Source organism: Cherax quadricarinatus, chromosome 79, assembly GCF_038502225.1.
Source record: "Cherax quadricarinatus isolate ZL_2023a chromosome 79, ASM3850222v1, whole genome shotgun sequence".
Lineage (NCBI taxonomy): Eukaryota > Metazoa > Arthropoda > Malacostraca > Decapoda > Parastacidae > Cherax > Cherax quadricarinatus.
In genome coordinates this window covers 14,669,856-14,680,651 of record NC_091370.1, presented here as the reverse complement: position 1 = coordinate 14,680,651, position 10,796 = coordinate 14,669,856, and the positions used below count along the sequence as shown (strand labels likewise).

The 10,796-nt window shown below is 43.8% G+C and overlaps 1 protein-coding gene across 1 annotated transcript; it reads right to left on the bottom strand.

Moving 5' to 3' along the window:
- Positions 1-6,629: 6,629 nt before the first annotated feature.
- Positions 6,630-9,765, bottom strand: LOC128702685 (phosphoenolpyruvate carboxykinase, cytosolic [GTP]). The gene is made up of 3 exons (XM_053797060.1): positions 9,607-9,765; positions 8,875-8,995; positions 6,630-8,740 (listed from the first exon to the last, which is right to left on the bottom strand). Exons 1-3 carry the CDS (start codon positions 9,654-9,656, stop codon positions 6,941-6,943), a joined length of 1,971 nt encoding a protein of 656 aa, XP_053653035.1. The 5' UTR covers positions 9,657-9,765; the 3' UTR covers positions 6,630-6,940.
- Positions 9,766-10,796: the final 1,031 nt, after the last annotated feature.

The following is a 10,796-nucleotide window of genomic DNA, read 5'->3' as shown; positions in this document are numbered from 1 at the left end:
TGCCTGTGTCATCATTTGTAGTAGTCTCAGACTCCCTTAGTGCTCTACAGGCTATACGAAAATTTGATACATCTCATCCCCTAGTTCTCCGTATCCAACTTTGGTTACGCCGTATCTCTACCAAACATAAAGATATTGTTTTTTGTTGGGTCCCTGGTCATGTCGACGTACAGGGCAATGAACAGGCAGACACTGCTGCGCGGTCAGCAGTATATGACCTACCAATTTCCTATCGAGGTGTTCCATTTCTGGACTATTTTGCTGCAATAGCTACCCACCTTCGCACCCGTTGGCAACAACGTTGGTCCACTCTGCTCGGTAACAAACTTCATTCTATTAAACCGAGCATAGGTTACTGGCCGTCTTCTTGTCATCAGTGCCGAAGTTGGGAGACCACTCTCTCCCGCCTTCGCATTGGCCACACTCGTCTTACTCATGGGTATCTCATGGAGAGGCACCCTGTTCCTCTCTGTGAGCAGTGTCAAGTTCCAGTATCGATTAGCCACATTCTGTTAGACTGCCCTCTCTATCAACGAGCACGCAGAATTTACCTCCAACGTCGTCTTCGTTCTACTACTCTCTCTTTACCTTCCCTTCTTGCTGATGGACCCTCCTTTAATCCTGACTCTCTCATTGACTTCTTGACAACGACCGATTTACTCCACAAACTCTGATGATACTTTTCGCACTCCCCTCAGCCCTTTCTGGTTCAGTCTCTTGCTGCCCTTTACCCTTTCACCATCCACTGCCCCGCTGTTATCCGTAACCTGTTGCTCATCCATCTCCCTTTTGCCACCTGATGCCCTCACTTCCTTCCTGCCCTGCAGCGCTGTATAGTCCTTGTGGCTTAGCGCTTCTTTTTGATTATAATAATAATAATAATGGACCACTGAAAAGTCATATTGAAGCGAGAAGGGCAGAAGGCCAACACACACACACATATATATATATGTGTATGTTAGTGAGTAAGACAACAAGAGAAACAAAGAAAGGACTTTGTAACCATGAGGATGACGAGCAAGGATATTACGTAATGGAGGTGAACTGCAGAAAATAAAACTACACTTCACAATAAGGATTAAAATGAACTTTAGGTATTTAAGTATATATAACACTAAGAGAGAGTGGGCAAGGCTATCAAGTTAAGTGGTGGGTACGAACCCACCTTAGTAACAGCCCCGCGGCACCTGTGACGTTACCAGCAACACACCGGCCCAGACTAGTTACCTGACACACATGGGTGTCCTGCTGCTGGCTCACCCTTAGCCTAGCTGGTTCTGTATCTCACTAGCTAGCTAGCTGGTTATGTAGCTCACTAGCTAGCTAGCTAGCTGGTTATGTAGCTCACTAGCTAGCTAGCTGGTTCTGTAGCTCACTAGCTAGCTGGTTCTGTAGCTCACTAGCTAGCTAGATGGTTATGTAGCTCACTAGCTAGCTGGTTCTGTAGTTCACTAGCTAGCTAGCTGGTTATGTAGCTCACTAGCTTGCTGGTTATGTAGCTCACTAGCTAGCTGGTTATGTACCTCACTAGCTAGCTAGCTGGTTCTGTAGCTCACTAGCTAGCTGGTTATGTAGCTCACTAGCTAGCTAGCTGGTTCTGTAGCTCACTAGGTAGCTAGCTGGTTATGTAGCTCACTGGCTAGCTAGCTGGTTCTGTAGCTCACTAGCTAGCTAGCTGGTTATGTAGCTCACTAGGTAGCTGGCTGATTATGTAGCTCACTAGGTAGCTAGCTGGTTATGTAGCTCACAAGGTAGCTGGCTGGTTATGTAGCTCACTAGCTAGCTAGCTGGTTCTGTAGCTCACTAGGTAGCTAGCCGGTTATGTAGCTCACTAGGTAGATAGCTGGTTCTGTAGCTCACTAGGTAGCTAGCTGGTTCTGTAGCTCACTAGGTAGCTAGCTGGTTCTGTAGCTCACTAGGTAGCTAGCTGGTTATGTAGCTCACTAGCTAGCTAGGTGGTTCTGTAGCTCACTAGGTAGCTAGCTGGTTATGTAGCTCACTAGCTAGCTAGCTGGTTCTGTAGCTCACTAGCTAGCTGGTTATGTAGCTCACTAGGTAGCTAGATGGTTCTGTAGCTCACTAGGTAGCTGGTTATGTAGCTCACTAGCTAGCTAGCTGGTTCTGTAGCTCATTAGGTAGCTGGTTATGTAGCTCACTAGCTAGCTAGCTGGTTCTGTAGCTCACTAGGTAGCTGGTTATGTAGCTCACTAGCTAGCTAGCTGGTTCTGTAGCTCACTAGGTAGCTGGTTCTGTAGCTCACTAGGTAGCTGGTTCTGTAGCTCACTAGGTAGCTGGTTATGTAGCTCACTAGCTAGCTAGCTGGTTCTGTAGCTCACTAGGTAGCTGGTTATGTAGCTCACTAGCTAGCTAGCTGGTTCTGTAGCTCACTAGCTAGCTAGCTGGTTCTGTAGCTCACTAGGTAGCTGGTTATGTAGCTCACTAGCTAGCTAGCTGGTTCTGTAGCTCACTAGGTAGCTAGCTGGTTATGTAGCTCACTAGGTAGCTGGTTCTGTAGCTCACTAGCTAGCTAGCTGGTTATGTAGCTCACTAGCTAGCTAGCTGGTTCTGTAGCTCACTAGCTAGCTAGCTGGTTATGTAGCTCACTAGGTAGCTGGTTATGTAGCTCACTAGCTAGCTAGCTGGTTATGTAGCTCACTAGCTAGCTAGCTGGTTCTGTAGCTCACTAGGTAACTGGTTATGTAGCTCACTAGGTAGCTAGCTGGTTATGTAGCTCACTAGCTAGCTAGCTGGTTCTGTAGCTCACTAGCTAGCTAGCTGGTTCTCTAGCTCACTAGGTAGCTAGCTGGTTCTGTAGCTCACTAGGTAGCTAGCTGGTTCTGTAGCTCACTAGGTAGCTAGCTGGTTCTGTAGCTCACTAGGTAGCTAGCTGGTTCTGTAGCTCACTAGCTAGCTAGCTGGTTCTCTAGCTCACTAGGTAGCTAGCTGGTTCTGTAGCTCACTAGCTAGCTAGCTGGTTCTCTAGCTCACTAGGTAGCTAGCTGGTTCTGTAGCTCACTAGGTAGCTAGCTGGTTCTGTAGCTCACTAGCTAGCTAGCTGGTTCTCTAGCTCACTAGGTAGCTAGCTGGTTCTGTAGCTCACTAGGTAGCTAGCTGGTTCTGTAGCTCACTAGGTAGCTAGCTGGTTCTGTAGCTCACTAGGTAGCTAGCTGGTTCTGTAGCTCACTAGCTAGCTAGCTGGTTCTCTAGCTCACTAGGTAGCTAGCTGGTTCTGTAGCTCACTAGGTAGCTAGCTGGTTCTGTAGCTCACTAGGTAGCTAGCTCTTCTGCTTGCTCTATTTAGCATGTCTTCCATCCCTTGCTCTTACTTGCTCTCTTTTTGCTTGTTCTCTGTCTCGCTCTTTCATTTGTACTCTTTCGCTTGCATATCCCTTTAATGCCTTGATGCTTGGAGCTCCTCTCCCCTCCCTCGGATCAAAATAATTACCTCCCATTCCCCAGGCGGTGTATGACACCTACGGGATTATTATTATTAGTAGTAGTAGTACGTATTAGATATCTTGAAGAAACTGACATTATAAGTCACATATGCAAAAAATGCAGCTGTTTAACGAATCAGACAAAAAATGGTTTCTAGAACGAGTTTTTATTTTGGCAACGTTCTGCAGTTTAGACCTTTATTAACCCAATAAAAAAAAAGTCTTATTCTTCAACTTGCGTCTTTGTGTTCATACAGGTGGGCAATATCAGCCCATTCTCGACCCGGCATATTTTAAAACGTCAGTCATTCCACGTTTATCAGCGCTGTATGGCCCTTGTGGTTTGGAGCTTCTTTTTTTATTATAATAATAATAATAAATTCCACGATTATATATATATGCAATGCACTACTTCATCTATTTAATAACCAACAGAACAAGCACTTTGCAAATATCAAATCGAACTAGATACTAAACTGAAGCTGGCTATAGTCAGTGGAACCTTGACGCTAGTTCAGGAACTACTTTAGGACGAATTGTTGATCCTGGTCCACATAAGAAAGATGGAGCACTGAGCGAGTCTACTGGCCCATGCTAGGCAAGTCCAAGTCACCTACTGGCCCAAGCCAGTCTCACCCTGGATATATTACTGGTGGAAGCATAAGGTGTTGTAGTTGTGGCAAGTATCTGTATTGATATCCATGTATGTTTTTCTATATGTAGTGGGAATTACCCTCCTCCAATTTTCAAGCTAGCAGTGCTAATGTAGGGACTTGGACCTGCCTCGCATGGACCAGTAGGCCTGCTGCAGTGTTCTTTCTTATGTTCTTATTTGATATTGACAGTAATCTCAATATATATATATATATATATATATATATATATATATATATATATATATATATATATATATATATATATATATATACACTCCTGTGTGTTAGGCTTGGTTTTAAAGTATATCCACTGTACGTGGATAATTAAGGTTGCATTTTATCTGCACACCATCAACCAAGAATATTTAAATACCTAAAATAAGGATTAAGTAGGCTTCGGATTAGTAACCCAGGAAGGTTAATAACACAGGATAGCCCAAGAAAGCCAAGCATTGTGGTTAATTCCCATTGATGGTTTTTTTAGGTCCTTCCCCAGAATGCAACCCCCAACCTCAAATACTATTTCTCCAAGGTTAATGGACTGATTACATCACTACTACACCTGCTGCCTCTATATTTGACTGAAGAAGTCTACTGTGTAGGCGAAACGTTTCAACAGTAAAGATACCTAACTGTTGCACATGAGTCTTAATCTTCAACTTGTTAGTATTTTATACATTTTTCAACATAACCCCCAAACAGTCGACTACTTGTTACTGTTAGATAACAGGTGCACCAGGTGCTGGAGGACTTGCTCTGCGTTACACTTCGTCCAGGTTTCGACCCAGGTCTGTTCGATTGTGAACTGTACAATTTTCCCATTTCCGGAGTATACCTGGAGAGAGTTTCGGGGGTTAACGCCCCGCGGCCCGGTCTGCGACCAGGCCTCATGGTGGATCAGGGCCTGATCAACCAGGCTGATACTGTTGGCCGCACGTGTCAACTAATTAAAATTTTACGACAGACTAAACAAAAAAAAGGCACAATACCATGACTGGAACAATATCCATATAACCCGCACATAGAGGCTTACGACGACGTTTCGGTCCGAAACGTCGTCGCAAGCTTCTCTTCTATCTGCTTGTTATTTATGTATTACGACAGACTATGCTGGTGAGCACCTTCAACTAGGCTGAGGGACTGATTACCTCGTCTTCTACTGTCCACGGTTTCTACATCTTCCCCTTCCATATGGGAGCAACCTGGTGTCCTAAAGGTGTACATAGCAACTGAAGAAGGTGACCTGGGGTGTACTGGCGCATCCCTGCAGCTACCCAGGAGGTCAGCGTCTTACCTCCCCCCTCAGCCACACCCCAAGACAAAAATAGCCAACGCATATTTTCGGATCCTTGTATCGCAACGAGTATATTTTTAGCTTTTGTCTCCGCTTCTCTTTATGTAGGGTCGAATTTCATAACAGTTCCTCACTCATAATAGGAATAGAAGTTAAATAAAATAGCGAGAACATTGTTATTGATGGTGGTAGTGTTGTTTTCTAACCTAATATAATAGCATGATAGCCTACGCGTTACCATCTAAGTCGGAATTTCGTCCGTCCGTGTGATGTAAAGTGGAAAACAACTTTGGACTTTGAAAATACTGCTTCACATCTTAGACTCGTGAAGATTATTATTATTTAAAACAAGCATTCAAAACCCTAAGGTTAGTAGTGAGAGCTGCTTTTGAAAGAGGCTGTATACAGTAGATTAAGAGGAAGAGCGAAATTTTAATCGTAGATGGTGCGGTAGATTAGTTTCAGTAAAAGAAAAATCGGAGAATAAGTCGACATTATTAATGGTAGGAAGAGCAGCAGAGATGAAAGGATGTGTTCATAGTCCTGTGTCAGTGTACATATTAGTACCTCAGCGCTAGTATGTACAACGATAGGTTTCACGACAGTTAGGGTATAATCCTAAGATACACTACAATGTTTGTAGATGAATGGTTCAGAGAACCGACATGTTGATAAATTAGACACATGTGCACCTCTTGGGTATCTTTATTGAGGAAACGTTTCGCCACACAGTGGCTTCATCAGTCCATACGTAGGAGAAACTTGAAGAACAGGAGGAGAATGAGGTAATCAGTCCCTCAACCTTGAGTCGATGTGTTCAGTCCATCAATCTTGAATAGAATACGGCATATGAGCGGAGAAGCAGCTTATAAACCGTATGGCAGGAGAGGTGTAGCAGTCATAGGTGGTGTCACATTTGTTCAATGCTTCTCCGCTCATATGCCGTATTCTATTCAAGATTGATGGACTGAACACATCGACTCAAGGTTGAGGGACTGATTACCTCATTCTCCTGTTCTTCAAGTTTCTCCTACGTATGGACTGATGAAGCCACTGTGTGGCGAAACGTTTCCTCAATAAAGATACCCAAGAGGTGCACATGTGTCTAATTTATCCACACTACAATGTAGCAATGGTTTGCCTTTTTTTTTTTTTTTACGTGGGGTAGATATAGCTAGGGTACGCCAACGATGTCATTGTCTGACTTTTGTATTGTATATCTCAGGAGAAAAAAATATTAGGTTCGTATAAAAATATGTTTATATTATCATATAATAGTTATATAGAGCGTCGTCCAGCACAGCTGAGACACAGGAATGCAATTCAATAATTGCATCTTAAATAGCAAAACTTAGTAGTTTATGAATGTAATAAATATCGATGAAAAACTGTACATCAGAAATTAGGATGATTCGATTTGTGATATTAATTCTTTGGAAAGTTAAAGCAGCATTGAGAACTCGCCGACCTCATTAATTTAGAAAACAGTATAGTTATTTCGCGGAGTTTTGACTCATTATAGTAACTCGTATTCCATGAAACATTCTGCTCATTTACGCCTTCTCTAGCCTTTTCTCCAACTTCTTAAGTTGTTCCCAAACATCGTTAGGAAGATCAGCACCAACTTGTTCGTCAAAGTACCTGGCGATGTCGCGGACTTCTTGTTCCCAGAACTCCTTGGGAATACTGAACAATTCGTCCATATCAACGTTCTCCTCCAGGCCGGACAAGTTAATGGAGGATGTCTTTGGCAGGAGTCCTATTGCGCTCTCTTCGGCCACATCTTCGCCGTCAACTCTCTTCAGGATCCAGTCCAAGACGCGTACATTCTCTCCAAAACCTGGCCACAGGAAGCGCCCCTTCTCGCTTTTGCGGAACCAGTTTACGTGGAAGATCTTGGGAAGAGGCTTCTCTGTGCGGGTTTCCATGCTCAACCAATGCTGCAGGTAGTGACCAAAGTTGTAACCGAAGAATGGTCTCATGGCGAAAGGGTCGTGCATGATCACCTTACCCTTGTATTCAGCTGCTGCTGTTGCCTCAGACCGCATGGCCGCTCCCACCATCACACCATGCTTCCAGTCGTACGCCTCGTACACCAGAGGTACTCCTTGGGGTCGTCGTCCGCCGAAAAGAATTGCAGAAATGGGTACGCCCTCAGGATCTTCCCACGCAGGGTCAATGATGGAACACTGGCCGGCGGGGGTGCAGAATCTAGAGTTTGGATGAGCTGCTGGTTTACCGGATTCTTTACTCCAGTTGGTGTCTCCCAGCCACGACGTAATGGTTACATCGTTAGCGATCTCTTTCTCCATTCCTTCCCAGAATACTCCTCCGTCACTAGTTCTGGCAACGTTGGTAAACATTGTGTTGGAAAGGACAGTCTTCATGGCCACTGGATTAGTTTGCATGGAAGTGCCGGGAGCTACGCCGAAGAATCCGTTCTCGGGGTTGATCGCTCGTAGCACTCCTTCCTCGTCAAATTTCATCCAAGCAATGTCGTCGCCAACGCATTCCACTTTGTAGCCGGGCAGCGAGGATGTCATCATAGCCAAGTTGGTCTTGCCACATGCAGAAGGGAAAGCTGCTGCAATGTACCTCTTGACACCCTGAGGGTTAGTGATGCCCAGGATAAGCATGTGTTCCGCCAACCAGCCTTCGCGTCTGGCAATGGTAGAACCAATGCGAAGAGCAAAACACTTCTTTCCCAGAAGTGAATTGCCTCCATAACCTGACCCAAATGAAATAATCTCGTTAGTGTCAGGCACGTGGGTGACGATGGTTCGTGCCGGGTCACAAGGCCAGTTGTTGACTAGAGGTTTCTTGAGGGGCAATGGGCAGCCAACCGAGTGAAGACACTTGACAAAATCATCTTCACCCAAAGTTTCCAACACCTTATTGCCCATCCGCGTCATGGTTCGCATAGAGGCCACAACATAGGGTGAGTCAGTCAGTTCCACACCAATCTTGGAGAGTGGAGAACCCACAGGGCCCATAGAGTACGGCACCACGTACATGGTCCTGCCGGCCATGCAGCCAGGGAAACGCTCCTGGACAGAGTTTTTCAGGTCCTCTGGAGACATCCAGTTGCCTAAGAGGCCCTTCACACCCTCCTTCGGAGTGGGGATGGTCTCACTTCGCTCTTTAGTGACTATAAATGTCTTGCTCTCCACACGAGCTACATCTCCTGGGTCAGTGCGGGCCAACCAACAGTTCTGGTATTTAGGAAGATGCTCGATCATGCCATCCTTTTGCATCACGTTCAAGAGATGTTGCAGCTCCCGTTCACTGCCGTCACAAATGTGCACATTTGCTGGTCGACACAAACGAGCACTCTCCTCCACGAAACTCCGCACCTGTAGAAAAAACAATTCTTACATTTAGTACTGTACAGTTATGTACCGTTATTAAAGAAGTATTGTCATCACCAATCCAATGTGTTTACGGTTGTGAGCTCTGCTCTAGGCATAAAGGAAGTGGTAGGACTGACCTTGGGGCTGAGGTTAGAGAGTTGGCCCTTGATGACAGTGAGCTCACGACTCTCAAAATCGAGATTTTCTTTGGCTGCCTCAAAAACTGCTCTGGAGATCTCAGTCAGCACGCTGATCAGTCTGGAAGAGGGACAATAAAGTTTAGCAGCCTAAATACTTTTTATTTTAACTTTGTAATAGTTACTTTAAGCATTTCAACCTGCTTAAAAACCTGTTAACGATATACCCAAATGTGTTTGAGTCATATTGGACAAAGAAATGCATTAAAAACATTTTTAATATTAGAATTGAGAATGGCCATCTAGTCATAGTTTTAAGAGACCGCGATATTTTTTGTTATTCAGGCGGCCCTGTAACGGGTTATCTTGTTACAAGTATGTGTGTGGCCGAATGTACAAGCAAATTTGGGAGATTTGCCCATAGCTTCCGTCATCCTACTTTGATTAATAAGATACTTTGACATATTTAGGTGACTATGAGGCTTACTGCATAATTTCATTTAATTTGATCATCGTCTGTGAATATGCTATATTGTCAGATATATTTTTAACTAAGTCCAGGCCTTGCTACATCATCTGTCAATCTGGTTACATTGCAAGTTGTTCCTCAAGTGTGTTCATCCACGTTCACGTTTTAGTGAAATGTAGATACAGATTGCTTTCCTGTGATAATGATATTGTTGACTACAGATGATGTGGACAAAAATACGTTAGATAGGAAAGGTAGCCTACCTGGTTTGCTTCATGATCTCATCGGTGAAGTTATCAGCAGTGAACACCATACTGATGATGTTTGGTGGTGGTAGCGAGTTTCAGCACTGGTTAAAAAGCTATGTTCATAGCTTGTCAGACTTTCTCGCTTGCTGGAGAATGAGTGTTGCTCACACTTCCCACCTCGTCTTATATGCCAGTGAATGCTTCCCACTTCTGACGTCATGCCACTCTGAACCATGAACTTGGAAATCCTGTGCCTTTATCTGACCGGATGTAAGGTAAAGTTTCCCGAAGAATTAAATACACGAGAACAAAATCTTCTTCCCAACCAAAGTAATTAATTAGCGCTAGAGAATAATACGTTATACATTACTGAATTACTCACACAAATTTTTAAAACTCATTTCAATGTCGCGGGAGACTAGAGGTTAGAGATGCCAGTGTGAGGAGAACTGTGATTGGTAACCACTGAAGCACAAACACCATGCTGAGGCACCAGTTTACACAGGATTGTATGGAAGGTTTGGCCTTACAAGAGAAGTGTTTACATACTGGTGAAGATCTATTCATCCAGGAAATTAGAGATACTCTCCCCTTCCTTTGATCAAACCTCACTGTCACTTATTCTGGAGATGTTGTATGACTCCTTACTGATTATCGTTACCCATAAATATAATATGGAAATTTTGGAAACTCCACAGCTCGAACGATAATAACAGCTAACATTTCCTGTCGGAAAGATCATTAATTTCGAAGTGTATTTTTACCTTCCTGGGAACAAATTCTGGCCCGGTTAAAACACTAACAAGTAAATTACGTCATATACTATGTAATACCACTTTGACGCTTTTCAGTCGTCTAAGTCCTTTTAAAATCTATATACGTGACTCGTATGATAATTTCTAAAAATAATTAAAATAAAAAACATGCCACTCGGAACTCGAAAAAATTTATTTGGTCTAACATTGAGTGCAATAAAATATTTTGTAAATTACACATTATATACTACACACACACACACACACACACACACACACACACACACACATCAACACACCAGGAGCTTGCAATGTTGCAGAGTAGGAAATCCAGGCAGATTCGTTCAGGGAAACGACTCTCTCCAGAATCAGAATGATTCCAGAATCAGAATGTTTCTGGAGATTCTCTCCAGAATCATTTTGATTCTGGAGAAAGTCGTTTCCCTGAAC

Coding starts and splice junctions, on each gene's coding strand:
- LOC128702685 (XM_053797060.1), bottom strand. CDS start 9,656: ATGGTGTTCACTGCTGATAACTTCACCGATGAGATCATGAAGCAAACC. Junction 8,996..9,606: donor GAGATCATGAAGCAAACCAG/GTAGGCTACCTT, acceptor TCCCTCTTCCAG/ACTGATCAGCGTGCTGACTG. Junction 8,741..8,874: donor TCTCTAACCTCAGCCCCAAG/GTCAGTCCTACC, acceptor TTTTTTCTACAG/GTGCGGAGTTTCGTGGAGGA.